This window comes from Emydura macquarii, unplaced genomic scaffold, assembly GCF_026122565.2.
Source record: "Emydura macquarii macquarii isolate MOO-44397 ecotype Brisbane River unplaced genomic scaffold, CSIRO-AGI_Emac_v2 contig_3114, whole genome shotgun sequence".
Classification (NCBI taxonomy): Eukaryota; Metazoa; Chordata; order Testudines; family Chelidae; genus Emydura; species Emydura macquarii.
In genome coordinates, this window is record NW_027133251.1 from 3,108,111 (window position 1) to 3,123,992 (window position 15,882).

Here is a 15,882-nt window from a genome sequence, read left to right on the forward strand (position 1 = left end):
TTCTCTCCTTTCTCTTTAACTGATCTCTTTCCTCTGGCTACTTTCTGTCTGCCTCCAAACCTGCTCTAGTACGTCTTGAGCCACCTCTTCTGATCTGTTTATCATTTTGCCACCTTCCCTTTTCTCCCACTTCTTCCAGAATGCTGTCCACGCCCTGCTCCTCCAGCTCGTTCCATGATTCCTTCACTCTGGCATGCACCATCTCCACTCCTCCAAAACTGTCCTCCCCGCTCAGCAATGACCAATGAGGTTTTCCTAGATGCAGCAAGTCTCTGTTCTTACTAGCCTTGCTTTCTCTGGTATTTTCAACATTGCTAATCAATCTCACCTCCTTTGCTTTCTCTCCTCTTTTGGCTTCCATGATTCTGCGCACTCCTAGTCTGCCTCCTACCTCACCGACTGGTCCTTCAGTATTTACACTGATGGCTCCTCATCCTCCTCACCCGCTCCAGAAATTGGATTTCCATCTGCAAACCCATCCTTTCCTCCTTCTGTACATTTCTTTATGAGATTTCAACAGCTCCCAGGGAAGGGGTTCAAAGAAAAGTTACAAGAATGATTCACGGCATGAAAACATGCCTTAAAATGAGAAACTAAAGGAGCTTTACCTAGGTAGAGATGGTGCAGATAGGTGCATTTGAAAATTTTACTGCCTAAGTGACTTAGGCCCATTTTCAAAAACAGCTTAGGTCCTTGGAGCCTACATTTCATTGACTTTCAATGAGACTTGAGTTCACATTGGAGAAGATGACCTAGGCTCCTAAATCACACAGGTCTAGCAGACAAAGGCATAATAGGATCTAATGTGTGGAAATGGACGTTGGCAAATTTCAAATTGGAAATAAGATGCAGATGTTTAAAAGTGAGGCTGACAAACCACTGCAAGAGCTTACGAAGGGAGGTGATGGATTCAAACGAAGACTGGATGGCTTTCTAAAAGCTATGCTGCAGTTCCACCACAAGCTGGGCTATTCATAGGAATCACTGGGTGAGATTTTCAGGCCTGTGTTTTGCAGATGGTCAGACTAGATGATCATAATGGTCCCTTTAAAATCTATGAAACTTTCACAATGCATAACCAAACCCACAAAACTCATTGCCATGGGATATTGAGTTTATAGGATTCAAAGCAGCATGAGCCATTCATATGGAAAATAACAAAATTCATCGATATATAGAACGGGATAAAAATGTAGAGCGATAAACCCTCATACTTCAGAGCATAAGCCTAATCTAACATCTCTGGGAGAGGGACTGTCTTTTTGTCCTGCGTTTGTACAGCGCCTAGCACAATGGGGTTCTGGGCCATGAATGGGGTTCCCAAATGCTACAGAAATACAAATAAAAAACAATGAAGAGGCATCAGGAAGGCAGTTCCTCTATGGGCAGAAGTATCTGGTGCCAGCCACTGTCAGAGGCAGGCTACTGGACTAGATGGATCCCTGGTTGGATATACTATGGTAGTTCATATGTTCCTAATTTGTCCATGTCTTACTTTACACCCCAGCGTACTAATGCTTACTCTGCTGCCTCATCCGTATCCTCTCTTGCTAATTTCTGTCATGTCTATCTCATTAATATCGCCAAAAGCTATCCTTTCCTCTCTCTCTCCACTGCTAAAACATTTGTCCAGAACATGGCCATCTCTCACTTTTGTTATTGTAACCTCCTCATCTGTGCACTGAAGAAGGCATGCAACAGATAGCATGTCACCATGCAATTAAGAGCTGTATCATAATACACACACAGTAGCCTTAATGATGTACGGGCAGCATGAATTCTGGCATTTCCTAACATTTGAATGCTTGATTTTGCAGCCTTAGTACTGTTCTTTCATCATACATTTTTTGTATATGATATGTTTGTAATACTCGCTTATAGAATGACAGATATCTCTTCGGACACTGTACCACTGTACCAACTCCAGTATACACAGGCAGGATGGAAATTCCTGCTAAATCCCAGGTCAGAACAAAACCAGAACAACTTATAAGACAAGAGCCTAACACTAAGATAAAGACACAGAGCCATCTCTACTGTCTACACGAAACGTTCCAAATTTGCTCCCTCTTGTAAAATAAGAATTTGAAGAATGACTCCCAGGAATCCAAGTAGTCTGCCACTCATGCAGGTCTCTGTGTTCGTCTGCACACTCATGTCCTATATTCAGCCATGGACCACTCACTCGTAGCTGGATCTAGATGATCGGGGCTCAAGTCTTCCAGGCCAGGCCTACCTGTTGTGGACAGACTGTTGAAGACAGCAGCATCTTGAGGTTCTGAGAACATCCTGGCAATTCCTCCTCCACAATCAGTCTCCCGTTACAAGTCACAAGTTCCTGGTCCAGCTTGAAACAGAGTTCTGCTACACAACAATCCTGACTACGTATTAGTAGATTCAAATGTTCCTAGAGGATCATAGTAGCAGTCCTTTATCCTTGCATGATGACCTGACGTCACCACCACTTTATCCTGAGACACCACAGGAAGCAGTTCATTCTTGGCACCCTCTAGACGTGGTGGAGGCATCTCTAAAGCCCCAAAGTTGCTCCCCAAAGTCCACACTTCCTCCTACTCACATTCTGCAGGGATATCTGAATATTGTCCAAGGACAAGTGTGTTCTATTAACATCTCAGGACTTCTTGTGGTGCTCTCAGCTGAAAACCATTTAGGATGCGGAGGCCCCAAATTCACAGAGAGCTGAATTTCCCTTGATGTCAACAGTGGCTGATGATTCATAGTCACTAATTTAACTCCTGCACTTCAAATTTTCTTCCTTTTTCCCTGTTCTTCCATCAGCACTGGGTGTTCACCATGGGTCAGACTTAACTCAAATGCAGAGTTCAACAGCATTGTGATTTTCCTGGCTGTTGATGTCTCCAGACCCAGACTAACATGTAACTCTTCACATTGGCCATCATAATACTTGCTGATGGTGACCCTACTGCTTCAGCAACTTTTAGCTTCCCTGTTGTGGCTTCCCTCTGCTTGGGCAAATCCGTTTCCAAAGCCCTCTGCCTAAGCATCACCTGCAAATGTCATCTGGCAGCTGGGACCCACTCGGGAAACAGTCTCTCTCTTCTGACCCATGGGTCACCTGTGAAAAACTTGCACTTGGGTCTCCTCCAATTTTTTTGCTACTGCACTAGCAATCATTTTTTGAAGTGCTGTGTCTGGTATAAAGGAGTCACCCTAAGGCTTGGAATTAACGGCTGATACCTTTTAGGAAACCCCAATTTATGTTTCTGTATTTTGAATTTAGCATATAATCTGGTCCATAGCTTTGTCTAGTTCGTTATCCTCCTTCGCCAGCATGTTATGATGTTTCACTGCTAAACCATTTATAAACTGATGTTTCACATAGGACATGGGATGGTTTATTTGGGGTTGGTCCTGTTTTGAGCAGGAGCTTGGACTAGGTGACCTCTTGAGGTCCCTTCCAGCCCTAATCTTCTAGGATTCTATTATTCTCTGATTCTCTCATGGCTTCCCACTTCCCTCTATGCACGGCTAGTTCAAGATTCGGCACAGCGGGTTTTGCTTCACTCAAGCCATCTCCCAGATACAGTGATGCAGGGAAAGCCTTGTGAAACAGTCTCCTTAATGTACACAAATAACTATGTAGGGGTGTGAACATAATGCACCCCATGTACACCCTTACAGTGTGATTGTGTGTCATTCATGTTCACCCTTACAGTGTAACTGTATTGTCTTTATGACAAGTAAGGTATTTTTGGAATGCTCATGATATGCTGAACAATGTTGTTACAGTAGTGTGTTTCTTGCAGTGTCATATGTGTGGGTATGAAACTCTGCTATGTAATATTCCTAAATGTGTGTCTCACATGTTTTGAAGCAGATCTAGGCGAACACTAGAAGCAGCAGTGAGAATTCACACCTCACAAAGGCATGCATAAACCAATCTAGCTCTTCTAGGAACAATGGACTGGCCTGAGCATCTGCTAAGGTGATGCTCATTTGACCCAAGTGGAGGAAAAGCCATGCTGGACATTGCCAGTCGCCTGTGCCCAGGGGGTGGTGGGGGAACCTGTTAAAGGAAGAGTCATTTTGGTCTCTGAGCTCTCTCTTGCATTCCATCTACAAGACAACACCAAGCAATTGAAAGACTGTGCACGGAGGGAGGGCCTGGCTGAGGAGGAGTCATCAGCCAGCCTGTGGGGAGCATTATCTAAGTTTGGGAAGCTACTGGAAGAATTAAGCTTAGTTTAGAATGCGATTTGCCTTTTATTTACTTCTGATCAAATCTGATTTATAATCCTCTGTTTTATAATCACTTAAAAGCCTTCTGTACTTAATAAATGTATGTGTTTGTTTTATCTAAAGCAGTGCATGTGGTTTGGGTGTCTGTAGAGACTTCATTTAAAGTGACAGAGCTGGTGCTTATCAATTTCTTTGATATATTGACTAAGCAATGAGCTTGCAGAGTCCAGTGGGCAGCACTGAACTCGGTAAAACGGCAGTTCCTAGGGTTGCATCTGGGGACATTCGCAGGGAGTCACACCCGTGCATAATCCCACGAGTGGCTGGCCAGATTCACTCACTCACTAAATCAGGGACCGCTTGCTTGCAGGTGGCTGTGCGTGGGCTGACCCAAGAGTGGGGGATTCACACAGCGAGGCAAGTGCACGACAGGCCCCAGGATTGGGGGCGACACAGCGATATACCGGCCCAGATTGCAGAGGGGAATGGGACAAGGGGTTCCTCTTCCAGCCACCTCCTGATTTACCATTCCTTCCGGTATTTCAAAGGGGCTAATCCCCTCTTATAGCAGTTGCATAAATGTTTGCATAACTATGCATAAGACACACAATCTGCACTGGGAAGCTGCTGGTAAAATGCTTTGGCATCACCATCCAAAACCACTGTTAAGTACTGTGCTGTTTTTTTTCATCAGTCCATTTTATTCACAGAGAGTGACAGCTCAAAGTCTGTCAAGCGCTCACAAATTCCTGTTTCCTCTGCATGATCGGTAAATTCCTTCTCAAACAAAAGTGCGTTTGACATCTTGAAGGCAGTGCCACCAGTTGCACTACTCGCTCATAGGCGCGGAGGGAATTATTGGGGCACTGCTAGGACCAACTCCAGTATATAGAGGCAGGACTGAACTTCCTGCTAACCCCCACCGTCCGATCAACAAACGTAATAACATACAACAGCTTAACAGTATGATCATGATATAGCACCACCTCCTGGCGGAGGTGCTGTCTACACTAATCATTACAACATACACACATATTGGGCATACTTAAATATTCCACATACCTAGAAAGGAGAATTACCACGAGAACCAATAATATCTTTGGAACTGGAATGAACTTTCTGAGTGGGGCCAGTATGAACTATTTACCAATCATATCGCATATGCATATATATGTACTACATATCAATCATATTGCATATGCATATACACCCCCCCACCACAACATATGTATGTATACATACATACATATATCAAAATAAGTAAATAAATATCAACACACCCTGTGTGCCCCTGAGTCTACATATCAATAGGCGTCACAGTGGAGGTGGTTCTTAAGAAGGGAAAGGTCAATGACTATGGATTTGGTTTTGAATGGCCTTCCATGAGTGGAAAGCAGCATGGGGAAAAGCATGAAGATTGAAGGTGACTGTAAAAGAAGACGACAGGTAGTGGTTGAGGCTGCTGTGGGGTGCTGGGAATGAGGCAATAGGAGACAGAGTTGGGTCATTAGGAAGGGCAGAATCATGAAGGGCCCTGAAGGCAAAGTAAAGAAGCTTGAACTTGATAGGATGGAAAACACAGAGCCATTGGGGGCCTCAAATAGAGGCTGATGTAGTGATAGCAATGGGCAAAAGGTAGGCCCGAGCGGCTGAGTTTTGTATGGACAGGGGCCGGGAGAGATGTGGATGTTGAGGAGCAGCGTTCCAGAGGGAAGATGATGAGGTCTGGACCTAGAAACCCTTAGCTGCCAGGACAGAAAGAAAGGGACAGATCTTAGAAATGTAATGCAGGGGAAAATGGCAGGACATGGCCTGGATGTGCGGAGCAAGACAGATGGAGAGCTGCAGGCTTCCAATCTACAGCAATTACCCTTAGCATTTCTCAGCATGTGCTGTTATTCTCCTCTCATTCCTCGCATCCTGCTCCCTTAACCTCATCTCCTTAGCTAGGCACTGGCTTTGTGTCCTCATTCAGGCTGCTCCTTTGTAATGATGTCCCAGTTCTCTGTAAACTACAGTCTCTCTCCCCACCCTCCCTTAGCCGAGCTGTATTGCTTTTGCCTTGTAGATTGACATGACCTCAGTATTTAGTGGCCTCTCATTACCATGGTATCTGCGTGTCTCCCAATCTTTAATGTATTTATCCTCACAGTGCGCTTGTGAGGTGGCACTGGGCTATTATCCCTGTCTTACAGATGGGGAACCGAGGAACAGAGAAACAAAGGGCCAGATTCACAGAGATATCCAAGTACCTACCTGCGACTTCAGGTGCCTACATCCAGCATCAAGTTCCAATGTCAATCTCAGAACCTCTGCTCAGCCACTGTCTAACCCTGTGCCCGCCTACGTCTGCACCAGTGGGCATGCACCAAGCTGTCTGAATCCTGACACCAGCTAATGAGCAACTGAGAGCCCTCGCTCAAGCTGAAGCCCCCAGAGGGATTTGCACACCAGGGATTTCCCTGTCTATCTCCCCAGCATGGCCCAAGGTGCTGTGTGCTGGGCCCCTTTCTCTGGTTTTTCATGAGCCAAGGCTGACCTGCTGCAGACACCTCACACCAGGAGAGGGTTCCTGGCTGAGAATCCTGGGCAGAGATAGGTGCCTCCCCCTGGCCTGTCAGGTGCTCAAAGCACAGACCACTGTGAATTAGGACCTAAATATCTTTGGAGATCTGGGCCTTTCCTCTGCCTTTCACCCCTTGCTAGCTTAGGGGATGTCTACAATTAGACACCTGCAGCTGGCCTGTGCCAGGGGACTCGGGAGAACGAGGAGAAGCTGTTTAACTGACGTGTGGACGTTTTGCCGTAGGCTGCAGCCCAAGCTCTGGGGCCCTCCCACTTTGCAGAGTCGTAGAACCTGGCTGCGGGTGTCTAATCGCTGTGTAGACATATCCTTAGGCTACTCCCTGCTCAGCTTTCTGCCTTCTGAGAATCCCTTTCTGCAGGTATGTCTACACTTCGAGCTGAGGAGTTCATTCCCAGCCCCAGGAGACATACCCGCATTCGCTCTGACCGCGCTAGAGTGCTAACAATAGCATGTCACTGTGGCAGGGGCTACTGGCCTGGGTACGTGCCTAGTATCTGAGATGGGCATGTACTCGGGCCGGCTAGTCCCTCCCATTTTCACAGATGCGCTCTATTTTTAGCACACTGCCTTGATCAGAGTGAGCACAGGTATGTCTCCTCACAGTCCCAGCTCGAAGTACAGACATACCCTTAGGCACCTAAATGTCCCCCTGGCCACCTACCTCGGGGCTGTGAATTCACTAGCTGTCAGGAGGCCCAGGAGTCAGGCTCTGCAATGCCCAAGTCCCTCTATGAATCCAGCCCTTACTGAACTGCTCAAGGAGGCACACAGAGTCTTTGGCAGAGCAGGTCATTGAATCAGACCCTCCTGAATCCCAGAGCAGCGTGCTAAGCACTAAACGATCCTTTTTCTTTCAAGTTATGTGTGTGTGACAATCCCCACCTACCTCCTAGGGGAATAAACAGAGGTTCCTGTCGCTTGAGAACAGACCCTCTTGGCTGGAGTAAAGCCTGAACACATGAAAGGCTCTAGGCCCGCTGAGTTACACTGAGTGTCACAACAACGCTTAACTTTCAGGTGCCTGGAAAATCACTCTGATCCACAAAGCCTGAGTTTGGCGCCCAGGCTCCCTGGGCAATGGACGGGGAGAGATGGATGCCTTAGGATGGGATTCACCATAACACCAGCGTGCTAGGCTGGGGGACCACTAAACTAGCCAATGGGAGACACTGATGGGGCAATGAGGACGGGTTGCTGAGCCCCACAGCTCTCTCGGAAAGCGGTGCCTACGTCAAGGCTGCATGCAGGCCCCTCGCTCTGCTTGAGATTCCTAGCTGTGAACTTTCTTTAGCGTTAGGAACCGATGCCAATTTTACAAGAAGCCGGTGGGGTGGGGAGGGAAATGAGGACAAGTCTCATAACTTTTAGCCCAAGGTTTAGGATACTCAGCTGGGATGTGGAAGGCCCCCGGTTCAAGTCCCCAGGGAGAAGGGATTTCAAAAGGCACTCAAGCGACTGCCCTAATCATGGCACTCTGTGATATTCTGATGTGGGGCTCCCTCAACCTCTCCTGTTGAAAGTGCATGGATAAATAATTAAAGACTCATTAGAGCAGGGGGACGGCATCCCGGACCTCCCACATCTGGAGATCTGGAGGTCATTCTCTGTGTGTGAGCTCACTCTCTCTCGCCCAAATGACTATGAGAGAGAGTGAGAGAGAAAGAAAGAAAAAACATGAGAGTGACTCTGTAGCCTGGTGGTTAAAGCACTCGCCCAGACTGAGAGAGTCCAAGCCCAGAAGGGAGCTCTGTGGTCAGCTAGTCCAACCTCCTGAAGAAAACTGGCCATAGAACTTCCTGAAAAAAACCCTAGAGCAGATCTTATAGAAAACCTCCAATCTTGATTTAAAAATTCCCAGGTACGGAGAATCCACCATCACCCTTGTTAAATTGTTCCAATGGTTAATTACCCTCACTGCCAAAAATGTATGCCTTATTTCCGGTCTGAATTTGTGTAGCTTCAATGTCTAGCCATTGGCTCATGTTATATCTTTCTCTGCTAGGCTAAAGTGCCCGTTTTTCTAATATTTGTTTCCCATGTAAGCACGTATAGACTGTAATCAAGTCACTCCTTACCCTTCTCTTCGTTAAGCTCATTAGACTGAGCGCCTTGACGCTGTCACTATCAGGCAGGTTTTCTAATACTTTAATAACTTTTGTGCTTCTTCTCTGAACCTCTCCAATTTATCACCATCCTTTCTGAAATGTGGGCACCAGAACCGGACCCAGGACTTCAGCAGTGGTCGCACCAGTGCCAAGTACAGAAATAAAATAACCTCTCTGCTCCTACTTGAGATTTCCCTCTTTAAGCATCCAACGGTGGCATTAGCCCTTTTGCCCAGAGCATCACCCCGGGAGCTCATGTTCAGCTGATTACCACCATGACTGCTTAGCCACCTTTGGTTGTTGGGTTTAGTGTCTGGCTGTTGGTGACCTGTGATATGCAGGAGGTCACAAGAGAGGAGCTGCTGATCCCTTCTGGCCTTACACTCCATGACATAACCTCCAAAGCTTTTTCAGAATCACTGCTTCCCAGGATAGAGTCCCCATCCTGTAAGTGTGGCCCACATTCTTTGTTCCTGGATGTCTACATTTACATTTAGCTGTATTAAAATGCATACTGACGTGGGAGACCCAGCATCAATTCCCCCCTGCTCCAGTGACTCTTTATTTATCCACCACAGAAGAGCTTCATCAGGAGAGATTGTGAGAGCCCCTCCCACTACAGAATAGCCAAGAGCCCATGCCTAGGCACACACCCGAGATACAGCAGAACCCTTCTTCCTATTTAGGTGAAGGAGGGACTTGAACCACTACATCCTAGGTGAGTAACCTAACCGCTAGGCTGAATGTTATACAAATGTGGGATGGGAAGTGACCTCCACAGGTCATCTAATCCAGTCCCCTGCACTGAGGCAGGACTAAGTATAATCTAGACCAGTGTTTCTCAATGACCGGTCCCTGGACCAGCACCGGTCCCTGAGATCTCCCTGACACAGTATAGGAACCCGGTCTCTGGTATCAAAAAGGTTGAGAAACACTGCTCTAGAGCGTCCCTGACAGGTGTTTGTCTAACCTTTTCTTAAACACCTCCAATGCCGGAGATTTGTTCCAGTGCTTAACTGCCTTTACAATTAGGAAGTTTTTCCTAATGTCTCACCTAAATCTCCCTTGCTGAAATGTTAGTCCGTTATTTCTTGTCCTGTGCTCAGTGGCTAAGGAGAACAATTTATCACCCTCCTCTTTATAACAACCTTTTACATACTTGAAGACTGTTATCACTTCTCCCCACACCCGATTCTTCTATTCTCCAGTCTAAAAAACCCCAGTTTTTTCAGTTTAGGCCTTTAATCATTTTGGTTGCACTCCTCTGGACTTTCTCCAATGTGTCCAGATCTTTTTCAAAGTGGGGTGACCAGAACTGGACACAGTACTCCAGCTGAGGCTTTCTCAGTGAAAGAATTACTTCTCATGTCTTGCTTACAACTCCCTGCTAATACAGCCCGGAATAATGTTTGCTTTTTGGAAACAATATTAAATTGCTGATATATTTCGTTTGTGATGCACTGTAACCCCAGATCCTTTTCTGTAGTACTCCTTCCTAGGCAGTCATTTTCCATTTGTGTGTGTGCAATTGATTATTCCTTCCTACGTACAGTACTTTGCATTTGTCCCTATTGAATTTCCTCCTATTTATTTCAGACCATTTCTCTGGTTTATCAAGATCATTTTGAATTCTAATCTTGTTCTCCAAAGTGCTGACAATCTCTCACAGTTTGGTATCATCTGCTAACTGTCTAAGAGAAGTTTATGTAAGGGAAGTCATCTTCTTTCCTCTCTAATTCCCCCCAGCTGTTTTGTGGGACCTCGCCTGAGGGGCCTGACCTGGTGGGCAGCTGAACATTTATTACCCCCCGGTTCGTGATTCGCTCCTAGGCGGGAGTTAGGCCCCTGCACGTCTACAGGGAAGCTGCCATGCATGTGCTCAGAAGCAGAAACATAGGTGCCAAGGGAAAGTTTACTGCAAAAACTCAGGTAGCTTCTACAGGATTTCAGTGGGATTAGTGACTAAAGCCTGGTCTACACTGCCAGCAGATTTCAGCGGCAGTTGACAGGAGATATACAAGCTACGTAGAGTAGCTTGAATATCTCCCGTCGACTTACGAACTAACAGCGGTGTCCCCACTATGCTGTGCCAACGGGAAATGCCTTCCGGTCGATGCAGCGTTGCTTTTCTTGCAGGGGTGGATTAACGGCATCGACTTCCGGGTTTGATTGAGTGGGTCTCCACTGCCGCTCAATCGATCCTGCGGAATCGATCCTGCGCTGCCGACAATGCCGCTGGCTGTGTAGACATACCCAAAGTCACAAGCCCAGGATGGGTTTGAGTTGAGAAGAGAACAGAGAAATCTGAACCCAGCACTCTAGGCCCCCCGATGATCCTCCCACCTCATTGGGCCTGATTGTCATCTCACTTACTCCACCCTCACACCTCAACTAACTTACAACTGAGTTCCCTCTGCTTTCCACCTCCGTCAGGAGGAGAACTTGGTCCATTATTTCTATATCTAGTCTAGTGTGGAGACAGCCATTTCACCGCCAGAAGCTCCAGCTTTACCGTCACATGCTATCGATACCATCAGCATATCGATGACATGTAGAATTAGGCTGGCGCTCCCATCGGGGCAGGGTACCATTGGGGCTGTAAAACAAGAAGGAGCTGGAACTGCGTCAAAAGTGTAATGCTTATTTGAAATGCCCCAAGACGAATCCTCACATTGAGCTCCTCCCCTCTTAATGCCCAAGAGTTTATGAATGCCGAAGAGTGTGAGGCTGAGAATGGGAGGGCTGAGAAGAACGCTGTGATGGTCTCTCCACAGTTCCATTCAGATGCTCTCTGGATGGAGAGGAGGAAGCGCATAGACAAGGGGGATGTTGGAGCCAGGAACTCTCGATGACCATGTCAGTCCAAGCCAGCTGGCGTCTATCAGCATGGCGCTGGTTTCCAGTGGAAAACCGGCCAAGAGTGGTTGGAAGGGTTGTTTGAGGGGAAAGGTGGAGGAGACAAGGGAGGGGACGGGTCAGGGAGGCATGGTGTGGAGATTGACAGAGACATCCAAACCAAAACAAAATAAAAGTCCGAAGTGTGGAGGGATCCCCCAGAAACTGGGTCCAGATCAGCTGCAGGCAGAGAATCCTGAGTTAGGGCAATTAAAAAAAATAGTTTGCCTCCCAGCACCTCTCGAAGGATGTGTGTGCAAAGAGCAAGCGAGGGCAGGGAATCAGGGATGACAGATGCCAGTGGTGAGTGCGGGAACATCAGAGAGAACAGCGGCAAAGAACATCCCGAGAGACACCCACCACCCCTGGAAACTGCAGTTTGGAGGGAGAGGAACTGGGGAGGCAAGGTACACAGATGAAAGTGGACAGAGTCCTCGCTGCCCCACGACAGCACTGGACTGTGGCATTTACAGCAGCATAGTAAGCGTTTGAGAGGGGGAGGGGAGACCCTGCAGAGAAATCAAACACAGATATCACACGTCTGCCTGCTGACAGGGCCCAGAACCAGACCTCTTTGGTGACTTACACTCAGAAGGCCAGATCTTTAGGTGATAGAAATCAGCACGGCTCCACTGCGATCTAATGCATTACACCAGCTGGGCATCCATCCCAAAGAGCCTTTCTTTCCCCCAATGCCTGATTTTCCTCCCCTCCTAGGCATTGTACTCCCCCCCCCCCAGCAGTCCCACCTCCACACACCCACCCGTCTTCCCTACCAAACACTTTATTTTTCTGATTCCACCCAGGGAGTGGGATTTTTCTCCCCTGTAGCCAGCAGCCCAAGCTAGCGACCTTCCAAACCTTTGTCTCTAAACCATGCACACAGTTCTGAGCATGAGACGATCAAGGGGAAGGGGGGGAAAAAATATCGACAGAAGTAAATCGAGAAATCAAAAAACGTAAGCAAAGAGAAAGCAGTTTGAAAGGTAAAGTGTTCAGAGAAAGCCCTTTCCTGGATGAATCTAATTGTTTTGTTATCTTTACCCACCAAAGCATTTACTTTGGTTTGTCGCCCGATCCACAAACACTTTCGAGGAGATGACATTACCGAAAGGCAGGAACATCTGCATCAGCTCAGCATCCCCAAACTCCTGGGGCAGATGGTAGATAAACAGGTTACAGCCTTCTGGTCCTGCAGGTGAGAAGAAGGGAGGAGATTTGAATAAAGAACAACTGGAGATGGAAAAGACGGGGATGGAGACTCCTCTCTGTCCTTTCACCTTCCTTCTGCTGGGGAGAACACTCCACGGCAGCATATTCTCTGGCAGTAGTTCTGTACAGCCGGTGTTTTAAATGCATCTCGCAATGGGGGCTGCTGCCGCTTCCTTTGCAAGGCGGCCGAGATCTTGCCACTAGACTTCCTCAGCTGAAGGGATCTAGCTCTGGGGATGAACTTCCACAGGTGTTTTGGCTAATCCAGGCTCTGGCCATCTCTAAGTTGACTTTGGTGAGGCCCACCAAGTAAACCAAAGTGATATTTACAACGATCACCCCACCCAGCCGCCTACCCTCACTCCAAAAAAAACCCTCATCCCAAGCCAAGATTCTTATGTCCAGAGTAGGTAGGAGACCAGGGAACATGCTATGCCAATCTAAACAACCTGTCAGGTGATCAAATACTACAGTGACGGCATTAGCATAGAATTGATAGCTAGATAGAGTGGTATGTATGGAAATGGAAAGAAAGAAGCTATTTCTTGGTATTCAGTTCATAATTTTTCTTTGCTTCATTTATTCTCATTAACCCTCATTCTACCCCCTCCCTCGCGCTGTCCATCTCTTTGGACCGCTCTGAATGGTTCCCCTCCCTCCCTGGTGTTTATAGGCAGAAGCTCTGTCATCCTTGTCAAATAGCTACTGAGATGATCAGGGATGATGAGTGGGAACAGACACACAAACACATGGAATTCTACGTTCAGCCACCTGCCTCTCTGCCAAAGCTCAGACAGAACCTGGCAAAGGCTGCAACGTCACGCATCTTGAAGAGTGCTCTAACCGGGGGGAAAGACGACAAACCGCCAAATGCAGGCACTCCTATTCTACATGTTGGGACCTGCCATTCTCTTTCTGGGGCCACAATCGCTGCTAAAGCAAGAATTCCTGCCACCTTTCACAGCACGCGGTAGACTCTAACCAGGAGCTGGTTGGGAACATTTTGCTAGAGCTGTTTTCTGTTGGAAAACGCAGTTCTGTCAAAATGAAAATGCTTTGCAGAATCATGTAGATTTTACTGAAATTTTGTTTCAGGGAAAAAAAGGGCGGGGGAGAGCGCCAAGCATGTTGAATCATCCTGTGTTTTCACATTTTTGGAAAGAGACATTTTGATATTTTTCTTTCCGTTTATTTAATGTATTATATTTTAAACTATGGAATGGAAAAATCAAAACGGAAATGAAACAGAAAACGTTATTTTGGCTTGATCAAGACATTTCAAGGTAGTCAAAATGCAAAGTTTCAATCAATCCCAAATGAACTGCTTTTGGAATGTTCTTTCGTGGGTAATTTTGAAATGTTCAGGTTTTGTTCTGATTCGGAACTGAAATAAACATCTCAATCCCGAACTCCTCCATGAAATGGAATTCCCGGTCTCTGCCCTTCTCTATTCTTAAGAACGTAAGAACATAAGACGAGCCATACTGGGCCAGACAAATGGTCTGTCTAGCCCAGTCTCCTGTCTTCTGACAGTGGCCAGTGCCAGGTGCTTCAGAGAAAATGAACAGAACAGGGTAATTACCAAGTGATCCATCCCCTGCCATCCAGCCCCAGCTTCTGGCAGTCAGAGGCTTAGGGATATCCAGAGCAGGGGGTTGCATCTTGGTTGACTATCTTGGACAATAGCCATTGATGGACCTGTCCTCCATGAACGTATCTAATTCTTTTTGAACCTTAACTCCCAGTGCTAGCTGAGCTTTTCTAGCCAGTGTATGGAAGTGCCAATTCCTTTGCAGATGCTCATGCTTTTGGGGATGCTAGCCTAGCACACAGGTGTGCTCCTATCCTGATTGCCAGGAGGATACAAGGAGTAAAGAGTAAAGTAAAGAGTAAAAATCCTTGTGCTTCCCCTTTACCACTGCTGTGCACCCATCTGAGCCAGCAAAGCAGGGTTTATATAATGTATTGCTGGAGCACAGTACGAAGTGGTGAAAGCAAAGGATTTTAATGCTATCACTTTCTTCATCAGGGCATAATTATAGTGTCATAACACAGCAAATTACAACTTTGCCTTTCCTGCTAGGGAGGGGAGTTCGCCTAGGTGCTCCCATCTTTTATTGGCCATCACTCATTCCTTGTCTGGCAGGATAAGTACGGTGAAGTCAGGATTCTGACAGATGCCCATTTAAAGCTCATTAAAATTCCTGGGCCTCAGCATGATTGAAGTCACAGGCTCTCCACATTTCCTTGTGGATTAATGGAAAATGAAGCCCTAATGAATATTTGCTAAGCACAATTTTCCCCACTAATTTGCTAAAAGGACTGTCAGGAAGGAACAGCTGATCCTTTGCATTTTGTGCATTTCCTAGAGGTTGCTAGAATGCTGCAGAGTTTATTCCATCTGCTTAGTTAAACTACTTTTGAACCTGAGTGGCCACCCTAATTCATACAAAGATTTACCCTACATATGTACCTTCTTCAGTGTTACCCCCTTCCTTCTTTAGTGATTGCTGATCAGTCTCCAGGAAAGAGATATGCATTTCAATTCAATGAGACTTTATTGTAGAGATGGGCAAAAAATTTCAAACAGAGTTTTTGTTGAAAAGTGCATTTTTCAAGGCCTTAAACTGGGTCAAATTTGACAAATAGCTTTGGTTGACAAAAGAGTTTCAGAAGAGTCAAAACTATGCATTTTGACTTTTGTGTTTTGAAACATTTCATTTCAACTTTTCAATTTGAAATGACACTTTGATTTCAAATTTGGCCAAATTTTAAAAAGCCCATGCATGCCCAAACAAGGGGGTGAAAAACACAAAACACCCAAAATGGCTGAATCAAAATGAAGAACTTGGAAAAAAAATT

General features: G+C 46.4%; 1 protein-coding gene across 3 annotated transcripts in view; it reads right to left on the minus strand.

Moving 5' to 3' along the window:
* Positions 1-15,882, minus strand: part of CELF4 (CUGBP Elav-like family member 4) — a 108,139-nt gene that overhangs the window by 15,592 nt on the left and 76,665 nt on the right. For 2 of the 3 annotated variants that reach the window (XM_067530900.1, XM_067530899.1), the window contains exon 8: positions 12,917-13,000. In XM_067530900.1, coding sequence (XP_067387001.1) covers positions 12,917-13,000 — 84 coding nt within the window. Of the gene's footprint in view, positions 1-12,856; positions 13,001-15,882 lie in introns of all 3 variants that reach the window. The other variant, XM_067530898.1, reaches the window with a different exon arrangement.